The sequence below is a fragment of the Chinchilla lanigera genome, unplaced genomic scaffold (assembly GCF_000276665.1).
Source record: "Chinchilla lanigera isolate Chin_1 unplaced genomic scaffold, ChiLan1.0 scaffold00025, whole genome shotgun sequence".
Taxonomy (NCBI): Eukaryota; Metazoa; Chordata; class Mammalia; order Rodentia; family Chinchillidae; genus Chinchilla; species Chinchilla lanigera.
The window spans coordinates 22124355-22148045 of record NW_004955426.1 but is presented as its reverse complement, the minus strand read 5'-3'; the positions used below and the strand labels follow the sequence as shown (position 1 = coordinate 22148045).

Genomic DNA, 23691 nt, shown 5'->3' with positions numbered 1-23691 from the left:
GACCCAGATGGGTAAACATAATATTGTCTCCTTGGTGTAGGAACCTGAACAACTAGGTAAAACACAAAACGTACAATAGATGATAGGAAAGGGAAAGAAATTCCTCAAAAGAAGGAACAACTGGGATGACAGAAAGAAGAAAAAAGAAACAAGGAATACAAAATATAAATATATGAATAGCTGCAATAACTGTATTGACAATGTCTGATGTATTGAGATGAGCAGTAAATGCTCATAATTTTTTATGTTCTGATCAATTGTGCACGCTTGTGTCTGGTGGTCTAAGCAACTGATTTGAAGGTAACAATATGCAATGGAATTACAATGGTGAATTCCTACCATCTTGTCCCGTGAAACTCTGTATTATCTCTACTGTTTTATCGAAGAATTACTTTCTTATTCCCTATAATGGTTAGAGTGGTCTTTCATTCTTACAACTGGTAATCAGAGCAATGTAGTTGAGGATGGCGATGTCTTAATGTAACAACCACTGTTGATTCGTATTATTTTGTCTTGACACCCTGTATCACTTTGAATGTTCTTGCTTTGTTTATGTTTGTGATAGTGGTATGCTGCTACTGTTGTATTTCTTTGTTTGTTTCTCTTTTACTACTGTCTTTAAAATAAAAAAAAAAAGACCACTACCATAAATATTAAACAAAAGCAAGAAAGTAAAAATATAGTATGCAATAGCCATTAAAAAAATAGTATTACAGTATGACAGATAAAATAGGATGACAAATTCAAATTCTTTTTCACTCTGTTCAAATACATATACATAAATGACCTTGAAAGTGTCCTAAGTATTGATTTGGGGGTTACAAAACAATTAAGTAAGCAAGTTCATAAATGGGAAATCTGCAAATACAATGAGAATGTGATTATCTTAGACAAATCTCATACAAGATTTAGATTTACGCACAAAACGTCAGAATTAATCTATAACAAGATGGACGACAGGCAAGGAAAAAAACCCATAAAAATCCGAATGAATAATAGAGACTGAAAATTCTGCATCACCCACATCCACTCATACTTTATTTTTTATTTTTATTTTGGGCGGTAGGTACCAGGAATCGAATTCAGGACCTCAGGCTTGCCAGACAGGCATTGCACTGCTGAACTAACTCTTCAGTCCTCATACTTCAAAAGATGCATGTCAACTGCATCATCATTCCCAATCCATCACCCCTCCCTATATCCACAGGCTTTGCCCATAACATTGCTGTTCCCTCCATCAGGGATCAAGACATATTTCTCTATTCTGCTGATGTTGCCATGTCCACCGGGTTTGATTTAGTTGATGCAATGTTAGTGAATGTGATATAAGCAATGAAAGAAAGTCTCACCAAGGAGTCTATTGGTCTAAAAAGGAAAAGAAACATGTAGAAGAGAACTTTAAGCACTCTATGTGCAGCCCAGAGCCAAGCTCAGCCAAGAACTGCCAACCCACAGACATGTTAGCAAGAATAAATAACTTTTTTTAAGGCCTAAATTATATAGTTGATGAGACTCTCTTTCATTCTTGTCCTAAGCTATAGAACATAGCAGCTGTGTACGTTGTGTTTTTGAAGCTGGCTGTATCATTATCTCCCACCCCACATGATCTTCTACAGCCTGACCTGTAATCCACCCATCAATAGTGTAATCTGCTTCTCATTCCCCTAAACTGGGGCTGGCCCTATCATGCTGTATAAGAACTGAAGTGAGACATTAAGAAATCTATAGGTTACATGTTTGTTCTTCAAGGAATCCAGCCATCCAGCAAGAAGTCAAACTCCATTAGAGCACCACACTCTGAGAAGCCTTAAACTAAACAAATGGAAAGAGAGGGTGAAATCAAGACTTAAAGCAAAAGAGAGAGAATTTGAATGCAAAAGGAGGGCAATTTGAGGGTAGGGAAGAGGCAAAGAGCAAGAGATGCCACTGCATATGCTCTCACTGTAATCATTTGAATGAGGCCATTTTGGACCTAGTAATCCACTTATCATAAATTCTACTGCCCTACCTGACACTATATGAGGCCACAGAACCTTCCAATCCATCCATATCATTGTAAAAATAATAAATCATTACTATTTTCAAATACTTACTTTTAGAATGAATCATTACATTACTCAAGTTGCTAATAAACATGAACCAAAATTGAATTCATTAAAATGTTCTTTTAAAGCTTACCTTGGTGTTGGCCATGTCTACAATATACTGGTCTCCCTTTATACATTCCATTACTTCAAAACCATCTCTGTCGATCACCTTGGCTTGTGAGCTTCCGGATACAACTAGAATCATGTCTCCAGTGTTACTGTACTGTAATGACTTGATCTGATGGCTATGCAAAAAAAAAAGAAAACAGTCTAGTGAGACACTGAAATACTGTTTACTGTAAGTCCTCACCTTATGAATGAGTTCCTTTCCAGGAGAGCTTTTGTAAATCAGATTCATTCATAAGTGTGAAAAAATGAGTCTTGTACACTGTGGACACAAATATACAGTGTAAAGCATAAAAAAACTACACATATACATGAATACTGTAAATAAATTATTCTTCCTTTTAGAGTTACCTTGGTGGAACAGTACAGTACCACAACTGGCATAGGAGGACTTCACAGAGTGAACTGACAAGAAGATAATTACTAACTGGAAGAGGGAGAGGAGATGGGAGACAGTAGAGCTGAAGGATCAACAGGAATAGGAGGTGGACAGCAAGATCAAATTGGGCCCACACCTGATGTTCATGACACAGGCTTTCTGATGGATTCAATTCTGAAATCTTGAAAAAAACAATCCAGTGTATCTGAGTAGAAGCTCTTTGATGGAGACCACTATGAAACAGACCTGAGCAGGACTTAAATTAATCAACTGGCTTTTCATGTTCACTTGTAACTCTGTCCAAGGCCTAAGCTCCCTGTCTGGAAATGGGTGGTGGACTCATAGTAAGTGAACCTCTGTGAGTCACTAATCCCTACTAAAACCTGTAGTGGCTGGAAAGCCTCAAAGGATAAGACAAGATCACAACCAAAGACATTCTGATCTCAACTAGATAAAGACTACCACCTCAAGCATCTCACTCCTGGGTGGATTAACTTAATCCTTATTAAGGATTAATTTAATACCTTACTTGGAGAAGTCCTTGAATGATTCTGCCCTTCTTGAGTACTCCCCTCCTTTCTTCTGATAACCAAATAAATATGGTTATATATATTTATATAAATATAATATATTTATATTATATAAATATATATTTATATAAATATAAATATGGTTATATATATTCATATAAGACCAGAGAAGGTCTTGGTCTTAGCCCTAAGAGAATCTCAAATTCTGTGAGAGGGCTCTCATCCTCCTGGAACACTGGAATCATTCCATTTGCCTCTTTTTATTTAGCCTTCACCGTACACTCATTCAGGAGATTGTGGACCTGATCCACCTGCAATAACTGAGGGATATTATTAACCCACTAGCTCTTTTTTTCTCATCATGGATGACTCTGTAGCACTGGATGGCATTCTAAATGGCTTCTGCAACCTCTGTGTATTGTTCTACACTGGGTTCCTGAGCCTCAAAAACTAACAGTGCCTCTTCAAGTAAAGAAAATCCCTTTGCCATTTCCTGTGTTGTGAAATCTCTTTGGTCTTCAGTTACATCTTCCTCTTGACCTTTTCACTTGGCCTCTAATTCCATCAGGTCCTCATTAAGAAGCTCCACATGTTGCACAGCAAGAGGTTTAATAAAGTCATCATCCTTCAGATCCAGCTCCAGCTTTTTGCTAAGGGTCACTAAGTTGCTGAAGACTTCTTTGGACTCCTTACCCATCTTCTAAAGTCCATGAACTTCATGAACAAACTGTGGGCAAAGGTTCTTCCAAACCCCATTTATGGTGACAGCCAAAACCTCACGCCAACCAAAGTTGCTACTTTTCATGGCCTTGTAGATATTATAGTCCTTCCAAAATTATTGAAAGGTAGTTCTCACTTCATCATCTGTCTTCACTGACTGACAAAAAGTGTGAAGTAAATAATATTTCTTGAAAGTCATAATAACTCCTTGGTCCATAGGTTGGATAAGTGCCATAGCAATCACAGACAGATGCACTACTGTGACACTGGAACAAAAGCCATTCATGAATTACGGGCAACCTGATGCACTGTCAAGCAGCAAAAGAATGCTGAATGGGATATATTTTTCCAAACAATATTTCTATATCTCTGGGATAAAGTGGTGGAAAAACCAGTCCTAGTAAACGGTCTTCATAACACCCAGGGTTTGGAGTTAGTCTTCTACACAATACATAGAGAACCCTTTGCTATTTTTGAGGGCCCTTGGGTTCTCTGAGTAGTAAACTAAGAGAGGTTTTGGTGTTATATCTCCAGAAGCATTGCCACCAAACAACAGAGTAAGTCCGTCCTTTGCATCAGCTTTTCCTCTTTACAGATGGAACTTCGTTCTCGCATTCTCTTCAAGTACAGTCTTATCTCACTGATGTTAAGAACTTGTTGGGGAAAATAAGCACCTTCATCAATAATTTCTCTAAGTGTTGTTACAAATTTGGGGGCAGTTATGATATCTGCAGTCACAGCCTCACTACTTACAGTGGTACCTCAGTTTATGAACTTAATTTGTTTTACAATTTGGGGGAAGATGGCTATATTTATGTTGGTGTGAGGAAAATGGCCATCGTCATGTTTATTATCCAATGCATAGTTTGAGAAAGGAAGCAAAATTTTGCTGAATGCTTTTGTTTGCCAACCAAATTGCTTGCTAATGGAAGTGTTTATAATTGAGGTATTATTGTACTTCTACACTGTGAAGGTTGGCTGGCAGTAGAAGATATACCCTGTTCACCCAATGTTTTCTTCAAGTCTTCAAACAGGCTTTTAGCTTTATCTTGAATAAGCATTAAGCTGACTGGGACTCAATGATGACGCTGATCCTGCATCCACACACTGAGAATTTTCTCCATCTCTCTATCACTGTACCATGCTTTTTGGATATTACTGTTCACATCATTGACACAGAAGACTTCACATGCTCCATGAGCTTCTTTAGAATTGTGCCAATGGTTGAACGATTCACGTTCTAAGAACAAGTGAGGTCTACCACCTTTTCACCTCTATCCAATCTGCACTACTGCATTAGTTAAATAGGCCTGGAAGCAGTCTAATAATGGGCATTATTTTAAAGCAGTGAAGATTATAAACAATATTTCAATATATCTTCAACAACAATCATGTGATATAAAGTCATCTGAAATTAACAGGTAAAGCTGTGACTTTGTTGCCTACTTTTTGTGTTGTTGCTGCCCACTTTTACAATTAAATAAGATACTAAATTTCAGTTATAAGTTAGTAAAAAGAAAGCTGTTTAGCTAATTTCACAGAAATTGGGAGACCCAGATGATGAAATTATGAGCCATGGAGTTTAACATAGCTATGAGTTAAAAGTTACATAACAAAATTTAGATACTTTATACCTAGTGCTGGAAATAATTAAAAATGCAAACATTCTGGAATGAAAAATAAATGATATTTAGAACTAATGAATGGTAGTTTAATAGCAGAGAAGTATAAGGATGGAAAAAAATCTGTACTGAAACATGTTAAGAAAAAATTGAAAAAGCCAAAAAACAAACATAAGATACAAGTTAAATATGGCAAAAATTGGTCTCACTGGAATTAAAGGGCAGAATAAGATAGAAGCAGTATTTGTAGTAACTACCAAATTTTTAGAGTAATGATGACAGATACTGCAGTACCCAGAGGTTCAAGAAGTACTACAAACCCAAACAGGGACCAGAAAACTATCCCTATGAGCACTGCAGTAAAACTGCTGACCATCAGGATAAAATAAAACCTCAAAAACAGATCAGAAAAAAATAGATGACTTTTCCACAGAAGAAACAAGAGCCAGAAGAGGCAATGATAGCTCCAAGAGTCTGAATAAAAATGTTGTCTAGCTAAAATTACATAATCACATAAACTAAAGGTTAAGTAAAGATGTGTTCAAGAAAAATTAAAATTAGCCAGGAGTGGGGACACAGGTCTGTAATCCCAGCACTAAGGAGACTGAGGCAGAAGAATCGCTATATTCCAAGTTCGGTTCCCGGTACCGGAGAAAAACCAAAAAACCAAAAAAAAAAAAAAAAAAAAAAAAAAAAAAAAAAAGATTACAACAAATAGAGTTTGTCAGCAGCCAATTTTCTTGAACAGAAATATTATAGGGAGTACTTCAGGTAGAATAAAAGCATAGCTGAGTGTGGTGGCACATGCCTATAATCCCAGCACTCAGGAGGGTGAGGCAGGAGGATTGCATCAAGTTGAAGCCAGCCTGGGCTATATAGTGAGTTGAAGGCCAGTCTAAACAATACAGCAAGACCCTGTCTCAAAAGAAAGAAGGAAGAAATGAAGGAAGTGGAAGGGGAAGGAGAAGGAAAAAAGAAAGGGGAAGGGGAAGGAGAAAGAAAGGAAGGAAGAAAGGAAGGAAGGAAGGACGGACGGACAGAGACAATGGATACAAAAAACATCATAAATGGAGAATACATAAGTAAAGCACAAGACAATTGACTACAAAACAACAATAATTAATGTCTGATGATGCATACCCCAACACAAAAATGAAAAAATGTAAAAAACTTAAATGTGGTTATATGTAACAAAAGCTTTGCACTGACTGAGAAGTGGCCAAGGCTAATTTCTACAAATCCTCCTTAAGTCTATTACAAGAATACAGGTTGTAATCTTTAGGCTAACCACTAAAAGATGCTAAAGGATGAGAAACTAACAGATTAATTGAAAGGACAAAACACAGTATTAAAAAGTAGTGCAAAGGGGAGCTGGGGATTTAGCTCAGCGGCAAAGCGCCTGCCTGGCAAGCGCAAGGTCGTGAGTTCGGTTCCCAGTACCGGAGGAAAAAAAAAAAAAAGTAGTGCAAAGGTAAGAACGTAAAATAGAAATAAAACAGATTAGGCAAACAGAAAATAATGAATAAGGTGAATATCTTATACTCAAGTTTATTAGCAATTACATTAAGTATAAGTAATTTAAACACTAATAACATGACAAAATTTGTCAAATGAACAGAAAATTTTTGCTTAAAAAATAACTTTTCTATAAAGAGAAAGTATATAAGAAAATAGAAACATACACTTCATAAATACTAAAGTTGGTGTAGCTTGTATATTAGGCAGAATAGACTTTAAAACAAGGAGCACTGGTAGTGAAATGAATGACAAATGGTTTAATCAACTAGGAAGATAATAATTATCTTTAATAACTCTAAGTGTATTTGACAAATAATTGTAGGTGATCCAAGCATACTGTTTTTCCATGACCCTATCAACTTGCCAGTCTTTTAATACAGTCAGGTTGACAATATTAACTGTCCCAACCACCAATAAAATGGTTAAATCAAAGAGACTGACAACAGCAAATGTTATGTAGAATGAAGAGCAATTGGAACCTTACAAGAAACTATAGCATCTTCCTTAAATAATATTAGAGATGAGAAAGGGGACCAGGGAGAAGGAAAGGTAGAATATGTGCTATGACCTAGCAATGCTACTCCCAAATATGTACAAAGAAATATGCAAATATGTGTTCCCAAAAATAACTACAAGAGTATTCACATCACAAGTATTGATAATAGCCCAAACTGGAAACAATCCAAATATATAAAGGCAGAAAATAGGTAAGTATGTGTATCTTCATACAACAGAACAGTGTATTACAATTAAAATGAGCAACAACATGGATAAAACTTACACATATAATCATGTAAAAGAAGTCAGATAAAAATGTATGTTGCATTTCTTCACTTTCAAATACAGGGAAAAGTGATCTACAGAGTCAGGATGAGGATATGGGGGTAATATGTAGGAAACTGTAGATAATATGTAGATTCTGGTGGTGCTAATATAATAAGCTAGCTGTTTATTTGTTTTATTTGTTTGTTTGAGACAGAGTCTTGTTATATAGTCCAGGCTGGCCTTAGATTCATTTTGTAGCCCAGGCTGGCCTTGAACCTGATGAGATCCTCCCACCTCAGCCTCCAAGTGCTGGGGTTATAAGTGTGTGCCACCACATAAACTAGCTCTTTGATCTGGAAAGTGAATACACGGTTATGTTCATTTTATGACTAGAGTTCAAGGTATAACTTTAAGATCAATGTATTTTCTAAATGTCATGCTTTAATTTAAATACCTTAAAAGGGATAGATATGTGAAGCAATTTTACATTAAAGCCCCTAAAGTTTCAGCAAAAAGGACAAATGAGACACTATCATATTTTACAGTATAATTTAATCCTTAAATGCTAAGGAGTTCTCAGAATGAACTAAGAAAGCAAATTACATATATTTTTTATGGCTTTAAGTGCTTTGGTATTTAAAGTACCATAATTTTGTTTTTAAGAATTATGCAAAAAACTTCTACTTACCCATAACTAGATAAATTCAGTTTGTATAAATTGATCAGAGATTATTTTATACTACATGGTGAACTTTTATTCATTAAAAAATAATTTAACCATAATTGTATAAGCAGAAGAATGTTCATCACAAGTACAGGAAACATAAACATTACCAAATACTGGGAAGTATAAAACGGTTCAGAAATGCAAACTATTTGCCAAAAAACAAATAGCAGGGAAAAGAATGGTTTACTTAGAAAGTATTTATTTATTTATTTAGAGCTTTGTTTAAAGGTCAGAGAGGGCATAGGGAACACGTGGAAGTGCTGTTCAAGCGATGCCTCACAGAGAAGTCTTCTTTATTCAGTAATTTTAGTAATATGACAACTGCTCTGAAGACCCAAGGAAGAACTCCAGCAACCACCCTTTAGTGTCTGTTGCTCCCAACTCTGCTTTGCCATTATGTGACTCAAATATTCTGTCTCGGCTTATATTACTTCCAGTTAATTTTCCTCTATTCTCGCTGTTTATTTCAGCTTTCTGATGCCTTGTGGCTTCAATTCCACGAGAGTTACTCATGCTTTCTAACTTTTCTCTTTGCTCCCACTGCTGTCTGCTTCCTTACCAATGTACTGCACATTCAAAACATGTTCAGTCATTAGCAATGTGGGAGACGAGAGTTAGGAAAGGCAAACATTAGGCTTTGCCATACTCTGAGCATAGCATATTGAGGGGTGCTTTGGGGAGACAGGCGACCGCCACCCCAGTATGGCCATAAGATATGGATAAAACATAAATAAATGTCACGCTTCATGTTGGTTCCACCCCTAAACTATCTAGTAGGTATGTATATACAAAATTCCAAAGGATACATATCCTGTAGTTACCTCCCTGTGACAGGAATTTGTACAATTCAAAATAAACTATGTATGGGGGGGAATAGATATTTTAGAGAAAAATAACATGCATGATTTTAACCAAAATAAATAATACAATTCTCACAAAACTTGAAATTATTGGGATTGTGAAATGTTAAAAAAAATCTACCCTCCAAGACAAAAAAGCTATCACATCAATTATAAGATTCTGTCAATATTTGTTGCTCACTGAATGTTCAGGACCACCTAAATTCATATCCTAACCTCCAATGTGATACAGTTTTCACTGGCCAGTAATTAGGTATGGACGACATTAAGAGGTTGGACCTCTGAGGATGAGATCAATTCCCTTATAAAAGGAGGAAGAAAAGAGTAGAGCTGCTTATCTCCCTGTCTCCTGAAGATGAGAAAGCAAGCACTCATGAAGACACAAACATGTGAGCATCTACTTCAACTTTCAACCTCCAGAACTGTGAGAAATACAAAGCACAGACAGAGAAGACTTAATAAAACCTGTAAGGGACTTAAGATGTTCAGAACAGTAAATGAACACTGGCTTCAATTCAGAGTCACCAAATTAACACCTAACAAGAGACTAAGGCTGTTCTTAGAAGTGTTAAAACAAAATGCCAACTTCTCTCTAGCTATGAGTCCTAGATGATAGCTTCACTGACTGCTTGAAAATAAAGCAGTTGTAAATATGTTGTTTAATGCAACCACTTAGCTCAACTGTCTTTTTTAAATTAAGTGCATTGAGAAATTTATATATACATTATGATCACATTCATCATAAGGAATTAGTACCTGTACATGAAATAGCTTGATTCCTCTTTTCTCCCCATTCCCCTCCCTTGTCTTGAACTCCTTTTCCCACCCTTGTTTACAAAAGCTTTACTTCAATTTTATCCTTCTTTTCTTATTTTTTTTCTTTGCCTTTCATTCCTTTCCCCCTCCCTCCTTCCTAGTTTCCCTTCCCATGTGAGTAATTTCTTCCTGTTTCATAGTATCTATTACACATTTTAGTCCTTATTTACACTGTCACTATGTCACACCAGAAAAACACTGGGATATTTACAAAGGTATGTCAAATTTATTTCACTTAAGAGTATGGTCTCAGGCAGGGGATATAGCTCAGCAGCACAGTGCCTGCCTGGCAAGCACAAGGTCCTGAGTTTGATTCCCGGTACCCAAAAAAAAAAAAAAAAAAATGGTCTCAAGGTGCATCCCTTTAGCTAAAAATGTCTCAAGTTTATCCTTCTTTATGGAAAGTAGTACTCCACTGTATAAAAAAACCGTATCTTCTTTATCCATTCAACAGTTGATGGGCATTTGGATTGTTGCCAAGATTTCGCTATTACACACTGTGCTGCTATAAATATGTGTGTGCATATATTGCTGTGGGATGATGCTTTTAATTTTTTCAGGAAGATACAAGATGATACAAGAAGGGGATTAGCTGGGTAGAATAAAACCTCTAGTTGGAGATTTTGAGGAATCTCTATACTTATTTCCACAGTGAATGCACCAGTCTACACTCCCACAAGGAGTGGAGAAAGGTTTCTTTTTCCCCCACAGTCCCACCAACATTTGTTATTGGCTGATTTCTTAATAACAGTCATTCTTTCTAGAGTAAGGTACAATCTCAGTGTTGTTTTAATTTGCAGCTTTCAAAAGACCAGTGATGGTGAACATTTTTTCATGTAGTTTTTTGCCATTTATACTTCTTCATCTGAGAAGTGTGTATTCATCTCAGATGCTCATTTTTGGGTCTTTAAATTTGTAGTGTCTGATTTTTTTTTCAGTTCTTTATATATTCTAGATATTAGTCCTTTGAGGAGTAACAGGAAAAATCTTTTCCTACTCTATGGGTTCTCACTTCAATATGTTGATGATTTACTTGCTATGTAAAAACTTTTTAATAAGATGAGATCCCAGCCATTGATTCTTTGTAACATTTGCCATGCAATCAGGGTTTTTTGTTCATGAAGTGTTTGCCTACCCTTATTCTTCAAGAGTTCTGCCTATTCTCTCTTCCAGGAGATTTATTTAGCATTTCTGTTTTAATATTTAGACCTTTTATCTATTTTGATTTTACTTTAGTACATGGTAAAAGATATGGATCTAGTTTTAGTCTTCAGCAGATGGAAAGCCAGTTTTCCTAGCACCATTTATTAAAGAGGCTATCTTTCTTCCAGTGAACGCAATTAGCTGCTTTGTGAAAGATGAGGTGGTTCAATGTGTTTGGAGTTGCTTCTGCACGTTGTGATCTATTCCAATGATCCTTGTGTTTTTTGCCAGTACAATGTTATTTTTATCACAGTAGCTCTGTAGTATAATTTCAAGTCATGAGTTGTGAAGCTCCCTGCCTTGCTTTTATTGTCCACAATTGTTTTTGCTATACAAGGTCTCCTCTAGTTCCAAATTAATTTTAGGAATGTTTTCTTTAGTTCTGTGAGGTATGCTAATGATATTTTGCTGGGGTTGTATTAAATCTGTATAACAATTTTGGAAATACGGCCATTTTCACTATGTTGGTTCTTCCTACCCAAGAGTAAGGGATGTCTTTCCATTTTCTGACCCTCTTTGATCTCATTTATCAGAGTACTGTAGTTTTCAATGTAAAGATCTTTTAGTTTTTCTGTTACATTGATTCCTAAGTATTTCATTTTTTGGATACTATTGTGAAAGGTGTTGTTACTCTAATTTCTCTTTCAATGAGTTTGTTGTGTAGTGGAAGGCTATTGATCCAAAAAAAATTTTTTTCGTTATTAAATCTACAGCTCTTTTCAGAGTTTCTACAGTTTACTATGTAAAGTATCATGTCATCTGCAAATAATGATTTTACTTCTTCCTCTCCTATCCTTATTCCTTTTATTTCTCTCTCTTGTCTGACTGTTCTGGCTAATTTTCCAGAGTTATATTAAATAAAAGTGATGACAGTGGACATCCCTCTCGTTCCTGATTTTAGACTGAAGCTTTCAGTTTAATCCAGTTAGTATGTTGTTGGTTGTTGTTTTGTCATAGATGGCTTTTAGCAGATTGAAATAAAGACCATCTATTCCAATTTTCTGTAGAGTTTTTATCATGAATGGGTGCTGGACTTTGGTAAATGCTTTTTCTACATCTACTGAGATAATCATGTGATTTTTGTCATTGGCTCTGTTGTTATGGTGCATTACATCTACTGATTTGTATGTGTTGAACCATTCCTGCATCCCTGGAATGAAACCTACTTGGTGACTCTTGACAATTTGCTGCATTCTTTTCACCTGTATCTCATTGAGGATTTTTACATCTATGTTCATTAGGGAGACTGGCCTGTAATTCTCTTTTTTTGGTTGGATGCTTCTCTGATTTTGATATCAGGGTAATATTTGCATCCAGGAATGACTGCAAGTGTTGCTTTCCTTTCAATTTCATTAAAGAGTTTGAGGAGTGGCATTAGATCTCTAAATTTCTTGTGGAATTCACCAGTGAATCTAACAGGACATGGGCTTTTCTTTGTTGGGAGGTTTCTAACTACATCTGCAATTTCATTGACAGATATTGGGTTATTTAGTTTTTTTTATATCTTCTTGAATCAGCTTTGGTAATTCATATGTATCTAGGAATCTCTCCATCTCTTTTGTGTTTTCCCTCTTATTAGAAAAAAGTTTCTCCAAGTAGGGATAGATGATCTTCTGCAGGAAGGATTTCTGCAGGATCCACTATGATTTCATTCTTTTCATTCCTAATTGCATGATTTTTTAGTCTTTTCTTTCCTTTTTTTTTGATAAGATTGCCTAAGCATTTATCAATTTTATTTAATCTTTCAAAGAACTAACTCTTCAATTCATTGATTCTTTGTATTGTTTTCTTAGTCTCCATTGCGTTAATTTCTGTTCTGATCTTTATAATTTTCTCCCTTGTGTGAACTTTGGACTTGACTTGTTTCCTTTTTCTAGAAGCTTCAGGGTCAACACTAGGTTGTTTATTTGAGCTTGCTCTGTTTTCCTGAGAAAACAGAGCAGTGTTATAGCAGTGAGAGTTCATCAATATAAATTTCCTTCATAGGACTGCCTTCATCAGCTTCCATAGTTCTGGTATGTTGTATTTGCATTATCATTTATTTTTTTTATTTTATTTTAAAGAGAGTAGTTAATGAGAAACAAACAAAGAAATAGAACAGTAGCAGCATACCAGTATCACAAACGTAAACAAATCAAAACAAGAACATTCAAAGTGATACAGAGTCTCAAAACAAAATTATTATTTAATTGTAGAAACTGTTTAGTTTCTTCTTTAATTTCAGTAGGTTGTTAATTAATTTCTATGTGTTTATGAAATTTTTGTGGTTTCTTCTGCTATTGATTTCCAATTTAATTGCACTATGGTCTGATAATAATATGCATGAGATAATTTCAATTTCTTTCAATTTACTTAAGCATGTTCTGCTGGGGACATACCTCAGCAGCATAAGCATCTGCCTGGCAAGTGCAAGGTCCTGAAATCAATTCCTGGCACAAAAAAAAAAAGCATATTCTGTGAGCTACTACGTGTCATCTATTTTAGAGAATGTCTTGTTTGCAGCTGAAAGAATGCGTATTCTGGTGTTGTGGGGTAGAACACTCTGTGGACATCTACAAAGTCTATTTGTTAACAAGTTTGGCTCAGTTCTGATATTTCTTCATTGATTCTTTGTCTATTTGATCTATTTCTGCCAGTGGTTTATTGAGGTCCCCAATTACAGTTCTGTTAGTGCTTATTTGATTTTCCATGTCCATTAACACTTTTTTTATATACTTATGCATGCCACTATTTGGTACATGTATATTTGTGATCGTCATCTCTTCTTGGAGTTCTCCTTTAAGAATTATGTAATGACCTTCTTTGTCTCTTTTGATCAATCTTGGCTTGAAATTCAGAAGTTCAGTTTGTATACAGTTACTTCTGCTTTCCTCTAGGTTCCTATTGCACGAAGTATTGTTTTTCATCTTTTGACTTTCAGTCTATGAGTTTCTTGTTTAGTTAAATGTATTTCTTATATGCAGCATATTGTGGTTTGTTGCTTCTTTTTTTTTGTTTGTTTGTTTGTTTTGTTTTTTTTTTGTTTTTTCTCCAGTACCGGGAACTGAACTCACGACCTTGCGCTTGCCAGGCAGGCGCTTTGCCGCTGAGATAGATCCCCAGCCCGTGGTTTGTTGCTTCTTGATCCATTCTGACAGTCTGCTTCTTTTGATTGGTAAATTGAGACCATTTAAATTGATGGTTATAACTGATATGCATTGATTTATCCTTGTCATTTTATTTTCATTTTGTTGGTTCCCTGTCTTTCCCTTCTGTTTAATTGCTTGTCTTACTTGGTGGACTTTTTTATACTGGTATTCTTGGGATTCCTTCAGCTGTTCTTTGTCAATGAAGGATCATATTTCTTTTTTGCTTTTTTTTTCCTTCTGGTACCAGGGATCGAACTCACAACCTTGCGCTTGCCAGGCAGGCGCTGTGCCGCTGAGCTAAATCCTCAGCCCCCCTCTGTTGCTTTTGAAGAATGGTTTTGCAGGATACCTCAATCTGGGTTGGAGGTTGTTTTCTTTCTGGACTCAGAATACTGCACTCCAAGCTCTCCTTGAATTAAGGGTTTGTGTTGAGAAGTCTGCTGTGATTCTGATGGATTTTGTTTTGGAGGTGATTTGTATATTTCTCTAACAGCTTTTAGTATTCTGTTTTTGTGATGAATTCTGGAATCGTAATTATTATTATACACCTTGCTATAGATTTTTTTTGGTCGTGACTAATTGGAGTCCTATTCTGCCTCAATTATTTGTTTGTTGAATTCTTTTTCTATGTTGGAGAACTTTTCTGCCATCATTTCTGTGAACAGGTTTTTTATGTGGTTTGCACTATCTCCTGCTTTTTTATTGATTCCAATGAACCTATAGAGAAAATCAGATCAGAAATAATCTCTCAGGTTAAAAAAAAAAAGGAATGATAATCAAAATGAAGGACTTGCTCAGTGACTCCAGAGCAGACACAGATAAAAAAGAAAACAAAAAAATAGAGAAGCTTAGGAAAATCATGGAAACCATCAATCCCCAATGTAGGAAGGAAATGGAATCCATGAAACAGATTCACACAGATATCCAGGAGATTAAAAATTCCATCAAAAGTTTATGCACCCAATGAATCAAGGTGATGACACAATATTGGATATAGAAGACAGGATTGTGTTAGTGATCATGAAAATAAAGATTTCTTAAAAATAGCAAGGGACCATGAAAAATACAACAGCTGCAAGATGATGCAAAGAACAACATAGTATTCATTGGAATTAACGAAAAAGCAGGAGATAGTGCAAACCACATAAAAAACCTGTTCAAAATTTAGGTGGATGGCTTCTGATTTCCTCTATCTCATAGGCCCCTGGACTTGTCCAGGATAGGCTGGAGATTTGTGGTTGCATTTTGTTTCTGTGTCTTATCATTTTTTAATTTTAATTTGTTTCCCGTGTTGATGTTTATAAACTGCTTATGATAAGTAGTTTTATCACTAATATCAAATTTTCCCTAGGAAATGTCTACTCCTCAGAGATGTCTTTTAGATGTAGCTGGCCCTTAGTCTTTTTTTCTGTCCCAAGATCCTACCTTCCCAATTTATTAGGGATGAGAAGTTGCTATCTATTTGGCTCAGCATCCTGTCCTTTGGTACTTGATTAAGGTGATGATTATGACCTCAGAAAATCAGTGTTGTCATACAAGGGAGAACAACTGATTACAACAGGTGTGATGCTCTGGCTCACGTACTATAATTAGCAATAACAGTAACATCAAGCACAGCCTGGCAAACTGTGGTAAGTATTATCTTGGTACCTCTAAGCTTAGAAGCAAGATCTACAGTTATTTAACAAAGTCCAACATAAACCTGAAACTTGTATGCTGTGAGTTTCCCCTTAGAGTGATTTTACCCTATGGGTGGGGTAAGGAGATTTAAGAGGGATAGTGGAAAAAAATGCAAATAAATAGAGATAAATGTAGTAGAAGCAAGGCTGAAGGACAAAAGATGTTCACCTCAGCTTGGGGAAAACTGGAGAAGAGGAGCAGGGAAAGAATGGAGAAAACAAAAGAATATTAAAATGAACCAGAAAGATTAGAGATGGAGTTCATTCACATGAAAATATCAAAAAAATCAAGAAAGACAGTTCAGGAAAGAGAGAAAGGAGCACCTCCCCTCCAAAAAAAACCAATTAAAGTAAAATAAAATAAAATTCCTCTGGTGCTCTCATAGTATCCAAATCAGCCCAAATCTGTACTGGGTACCCCCACCAAGTGTACAGCAGGATTAGTGCTGGGCACAGGGCTCATCCTGGCCTCTGGAAGTGGGGGTTAGGGCCAGTCTTCAACCAACAATTTCCTTATGTCCCTTAGCTGCCTGCTCATGTCTCTATTTGTTTGTGCACATCTCTCCCAGTTGCTGTAGTGCCCTCTGAAACACACAGCCCAAGGATGCTCCCTGTCCTGTGTACAACTGGCACCTCCTGGTCCATACACAGCCTTCTGCACTCAGATGCAGCTCTGTACTTTTATATCTCTATGAGTGGGCTGGGGGAGTGCTGATTTTCCACTCCTTGCCATGTTGTGGTTTAAGGCTGCTTAAGCCAGGCACCACTGGGACCTGGGTAGAAGGGTTGGTGCTGTTCCACTCACTAACTTTACCTCCACCACTGTAGTCCCTGACCTTGTTGTCACTAAAGGTTTAAGTTAGCGACTATAGCACATGACAAAAAAGTAAAACAACAAAACCCTGACAGCCCATTGGGGAGGAAGCAGCTTCCTGACCACTCTCCTTTGTGTGAGCCAGCAAAATTTGCTGCCAGCCTACAACATCCTCTGGAGGAAAGCAAAAGAGGTGAAGGGCCTTATACCCCAAATTTATCCTGTGTGGCTTGAGTTTGCCACACTGCTTTTTGGAAACAGCTATCAGTTATTTGGGAACTTCCCACAACGGTGATTCCTGCTCTGTACATTGGTGACTTTCCTACAGGCAGTCCTGTGGGCTGCTTCACCATTTTATAAAGTCTTCCACCTATGTTTTGTTTGATCTACAAATCTCTTATTTCAGATTGGTTTTGGTATCTGCATGTATGTCCCTCCCTTTCTTCCAATTACCTGTGTCTTCAGATAATTTTGTCTGAGTTACTCCAACATGGTTCCTCCTCTATTCAGCCATACCGAATCTCCTACATCAACTGTATAAATTTATCTTTCAGATAACTTGCCACAACACTTGCTGTTTGACCAATATGTAGCACTTACTATAAATTGCATTTTATATTATACAGTTCTTAAAGTTCACAAGCCAACCGCTGCTAGTTTCAAACTTCTCTTCTACAGCTTCTCTCAGCCTTAATAGAACTGAAGAAAGTTAGGCCTCTGCTATGAATTCGGCTTTGGCTTAAGGGAATGCTGTGGCTAGTTTGATCTGCATCCAGACCACTAAAATTTTATCATTTTCTTTCTTATCATTTGTGTGTTCACTGAAGTAGCACTTTCAATTTCCTTCAAGAATTTTTCCTTTGTGTTCAAAACTTGACCAATTATATTGCATAAGAGGCCTAGCGTTCAGACTTTTGGTTTTTGATATGTCTTGATCACTTCTAGCTTTTGATTTAAGGTGAGACCTGTAACTCTTCCTTTCACTTATTTCAAAACTTAGAGGAGCCGGGCGTGGTGGCGCACACCTGTAATCCCAGCACTCGGGAAGCTAAGGCAGGAGGATCATGGCAAGTTTGAGACCAACCTGGGCTACAAAGTGAGCTCAAGGCCAGCCTGGACTGCATAGCCAGACACTGTCTCAAAAAGACAAAAAAAAAAAAATACTTAGAGGATAATTTCAATGTTGTGCTTTAAGTGACAGGCAGCCACCAGGAAAAATGAAAGGGGACCAGTGAGTGGGTGAAACAGAATACACAGCATTTATTGCTTAGGTTTGCTATCTTATATGAGCAGTCCATGGCACCCCAAAACAATCAGACCACAGAAAGCACTGATCAGAGATCACCATAACAGATATAATAATAATGAAAGACTTTGAAGCATTTCTAGAACGACTAAAATGTGACAAAAACACAAGTGAGAACATGCAACTGGGAAAATGGTTCAAACAGACTTATCAACAAAGGATAACAAACCCTCAATATGCAAAAAATGCATTATCTGTGAAGCACAATACAGCAAAGTGAAACTGTATGAGTCAGCTTTTCATGTATGGGACACAATATTGGACATCCACAACTTAAAGGAAGAGATGGTTTATTGGGTCACAATTTCACAGTTTTAGTCCATGGTCAACCAACTCCAAAGCAGAAATATGGCAAAGGTGAGTGATGCAGCAAAATTGTTCAGTTTGTGGCAGCATAGAATGCCAGAGAGGAAGGGGCCAGGGACAAGATATAGACTCTAAGGTCATACCTCTATGACCCACTCACACACATTCAGAAGTGCACTTTATTAATGCCCTAGGTAATTCCCAAACCAATAAAGTTGACAATTAAGTTTCACTATGAAGCAATATAACTCTCCAGCCTCAAGTAGTTTATTCTGATGACAGAAAACAGAGTAATACAGTAAATGAGAAACTTAATTTTTTTATTTGCTTTAAATTTATAACGCAATATGAGGCTGGGCTGAAACTCGGACATCTTCAGAAAGCCTGGTGAGTCTGGGCTCTGCCTCCCTGACCAGTGTGCAAGGCAGGCGAAACCTAGGGCACCCTCAGGGGCCTTAGTGGCTACCCACCACACCTACAGTATGTCGCCCCAGGCTGGGGTGAACACCGGACATCTTCGGGAAACCAGGTGAGTCTGGACTCTGCCTCCCTGACCAGTGTGCAAGGCAGGCGAAGTCTCAGGCACCTTCTGGGGACTCCCTGGCTACCCGCAACACCCATAATGTGTCAGACCGGGCTGGGTTACCACCACTCACCAACACAGGAGCTACACTGAGCACTGGGAATCCTCAGACTCTCACCCTGCCACCCATAAACAATCAGGACAGTGAGACAGCACTACAGGGAGTCTCTGGTTCTTTAAAAATGACAAAACGAAGGAACAAAGTGCAATCCCAGACCTTCACATTAACCAAAACAAGTCCAGGAGGCATCAACATAGAAGAGCCTGGAAGTCATGCACCTGAAATCTCTGAAATGATAGCAACTGAAGTAAAGAAACAACTCCATCAGACCATAGAAGACATCAGAGCAGAAATAATGTCTCAGGTGACAAAAGAAATGATAACAATAATGAAAGAAATGTTCAGCATATCCAAAGATGACATAGACAAGAATATAGAAAAGTATAGACAACTCAATGAAACCTTCAGGGAACAATACAGAAAAGAACTAGAAGGTATGAAACAGATGCAAAAAGATATGCAGGAATAAAAAATTCCATTGAAAACTTGCAAAACTGCCTGAACGAAGCTGAAGATACACTTTCAGACCTCGAAGACAGCATTGCCACCAATAAACACAAAAGGAAGGATCTCTTAAAAACAACAAGGAACCAGGAAATAACAATTCAACAACTGCAAGACAAAACAAAGAGAAATAATGTCACATTAATAGGTATTAATGAAACAGCAGGGGTTCACACAAATGTCATAAAAAGACTATCTGCAGAAATAATAGCAGAAAATTGCCCAGGCATGGTAAAAGAATTGGACATCCAGATAAGTGAAGCACGTAGAACTCCAGTTAATCATAACCAAAATAAATCTACACCCAGACATACAGAGATCAAGATCCCAGAAACTCAACAAAAGCTCAGAATATTAAAAGCTCGTAGAGAAAAAAAAACAGATCACCTATAAGGGAAAGCCGATCGGAATCACAGCAGACTTCTCAACACAAAGCATCAAGGCAAGATGAGCTTGAAGTGAAGTATTTCGGGCACTGGAAGAAAACAACTTATACCTCCTGCAAAGCTATCTTTCAAATTTAATGCGGAGATAAAACAATTTCATGATAAAGAACAACTGAAGAAATTCATGAGTGCCAAACTGTTATGGTTGATAAATTGTGTCAACTTGGGGAGTCTACAGGTTTGGCTAAGTGACTCAGCAGGAAGCCAGGGAGCTTACTTTGTATACATCCTGAGCCTGTGGAAGAGGAGGGCATGGAGATTATGTGAGAGGTACAGGCCCCTTAGGTGGGGGTAGCCTGTTTACAAAGTAAGGGAGGGAAAGAAGCTGCTTGTCAAGATTTCTCCCTTTCGCTCTGGCTGCATTGCTATTCAGCTGCCATCCCCCCTTTACTCTTGTTGCTTTGCTGTCTTCTGCCTCGGAGCCAACCAAGAATGGACTGAAACCTCCACAAACTGTGAGGCAAATAAACCTTTCCTTCCTTCCTTTTGGGCATTGGGTACTGTGTCTCAGCAATGAGAGAAAAGTAACCAAGACACAAACCAATCCTACAAAGAGTACTAAAAGATATACTAGACAGAGATTAAAAAAAAGACCACAACTTCAAGAACAACAACAGAAAGGAATCAACAAGCAGAGCAAGCAATTAAACAGAGGGAAAAAGGAGGATCCAACAGCAGGAAAATAGCATAACAAAAATAAGCCAGTACATACCCATTATAACCATAAATGTAAATGGTCTCAATGCACCAACCAAAAGAAGCAGACTTATAGAGTGGATTAGGAAACAAAACCCAACTATATGCTGTATACAAGGAACACATTTAACTCAAAAGGAAATTCATAGACTGAACATTAAAGGATGGAAAACAATACCCCATGCCACAGGAACCCAGAAAAAAGTGGGTGTAGCTATTCTGATCGCAGACCTGAACTTCAAACCAAGAACAATCAAGAGAGATAAAAAAGGTCACTACAGAGGCTGGGGATTTAGCTCAGCAGCACAGTGCCTGCCTGGCAAGCGCAAGGTCATGAGTTCAAATCCTGGTATGGAGAAAAAAAAAAAAAAACACAACAACAACAAAAAAAAAGAACCCAACTAAGAAGGTCACTACATACTTGTGAAGGAAAACTTCAAGAGGAAGAGATAACAATCCTAAACATCTGTGCACCAAATATAGGAGCACCCACCTATACAAGACAAATTCTAACAGACATGAAAATTGAAATAAGTAGCAAGAAATCATAACAGGGGACTTTAACACACCACTGTCACAAAGAGATAGATCAACTAGACCAAAAATTAGGAAAGAAATAACAGAACTTAACCAAACCTGTGAACATATGGACTTAGCAGACCTTTACAGAGTGTTCCACCCAACTGCATCAGAATACACATTCTTCTCAGCTGCACATGGGATGGTCTCTAAAATAGACCATATACTAGTACATAGAACATGTTTAAGTAAATGCAAAGGAAGTGAAATTATCCCATGTATACTATCAGACCACAGTGCAATGAAATTGGAAATTAATGACAAAAGAAAACACAAAAATTCCATAAACATTTGGAAATTAAATAACATGCTCCTGAACAACCAATGGGTAACAGATGAAATCAAAGTAGAGATTAAACACTACTTAACAATCAAACAAAAATGGAGATACAACCTACAGGAACCAGGGAGATGCAATGAAAGCAGTCCTCAGAGGGAAATTTATAGTGGTGAACTCCCACTTCAGGAAAACAGAACAAGCACAAATAAACAATCTTATGCTGCACCTCAAGTTCCTAGAAAAAGAAGAGCAAGTCAAACCCACAGCTCAAAGAAGGCAGGAAATTATAAAGCTCAGAGCAGAAATTAACACAATGGAGACTAAAAAAAAATACAAAGAATTCATGAATCAAAGAGTGGGTTCTTTGAAAGAATACATAAGATAGATAAACCCCTAGCCAACCTTATCAAAATAAGGAAAGAAAAAAGTGAAATACATGCAATAAAGAATGAAAGGGGTGGAATCACTACAGATCCTGAAGAAATTCAGAAGATGAGCAATACCTACTTTGAAAATCTTTACTCTCATACAATAGAAAACACAGAGGAAATGGACAGATTTCTAGATACATATGAATTCCCAAAGCTGAATGAAGAAGATATAAAAATCCTGAATAACTCAATATCAGCCAGTGAAATTGAGAATGTAATTAAAATCTTGCCAATGAAGAAGAGCCAGGGTCCTGATGGATTCACCGCTGAATTTTACGAACAATTTTGGGAAGATTTAACACCAATTCTTCCCAAACTCTTTAATGAAATTGAAAGGGAAGGAATTCTCCCCAGTTCATTCCTGGAGGCAATCCATTCCTGGATTGGACAAAGATCGAATCAAAAAAGAAAACTACAGGCCAATCTTCCTAATGAATATAGATGCACAAATTCTCAATACAATACTAGGAAACAGAATACAACAAGTTATCAAGAAGATAATACAACACAACTAAGTGGGATTCATAGCAGGAACGCAGGGATGGTTCAATATATACAAATCAATCAATGTAATACACCATGTCAATAGGGCCAAGGACAAAAATCACATGATCAACTCCATTCATGCAGAAAAAGCCTTTGATAAAGTCCAACACTCATTCATGTTGGAAACTGTACAGAAAATAGGAATAGATGGCCTTTACCTCAAGCTGATCAAAGCCATCTATGATAAACCAACAGCTAACATCATATCAAATGATCAAACATTGAAAGCTTTCACTTTAAAATCAGGAACAAGACAAGGATGTCCACTGTGACCACTCCTATGCAATATAGCTCTGGAAATATTGGGTAGAGCAATTAGACAAGAGAAAAATAAAAGGAATAAGGATAGGAAAGGAAGAAGTGAAATTGTCAGTATTCGCAGATGACATGATACTCTACATAGAAGACCCCGAAAACTTCACCAAAAGACTCGTGCATTCAATAACCAAATTCAGTAGCGTAGCTGGATACAAAGTTAACACTCAAAAATCAATAGCATTCCTGTACACAAGTAACAAACAGACTGAGACAGAAATTAGGGAAACCACACCTTTCACGATAGCATCTAAAAAGATGAAATACTTAGGAATCAATCTAACAAAAGAAGTAAAAGATCTATACAGTGAAAATTATACTACTCTGAAAAAAGACATCAAAGAGGATATCAGAAAATGGAAAGATATTCCTTGCTCATGGACAGGATGAACCAGCATTAGGAAAATGGCCGTACTCCCAAAATTGTTGTACAGATTCAATGCAATCCCAATTAAAATACCATCAGTATACCTCACAGATCTAGAGAAAACACTCCCAAAGTGCATCCAGAACCAGATGAGGCCTAGAATAGCAAAAGCAATCCTGGGAAACAAAGGAAAGGCAGGAGACATCACAATTCCTGACTTCAAATTATATTACAAAGCCATTGCGATAAAATCAGCATGGTACTGGCATAAAAACAGAACTGAAGATCAATGGAACA

At 37.1% G+C, this 23691-nt stretch overlaps 1 protein-coding gene across 2 annotated transcripts in view; it reads right to left on the bottom strand.

Moving 5' to 3' along the window:
• Wdr70 (WD repeat domain 70) overlaps positions 1–23691 on the bottom strand; it is a 281725-nt gene that overhangs the window by 196551 nt on the left and 61483 nt on the right. For both annotated transcript variants that reach the window (XM_013514960.1, XM_013514961.1), the window contains one exon: positions 2179–2332. In XM_013514960.1, the coding sequence (XP_013370414.1) occupies positions 2179–2332 (154 nt within the window). The remainder of the gene's footprint in view (positions 1–2178; positions 2333–23691) is intronic.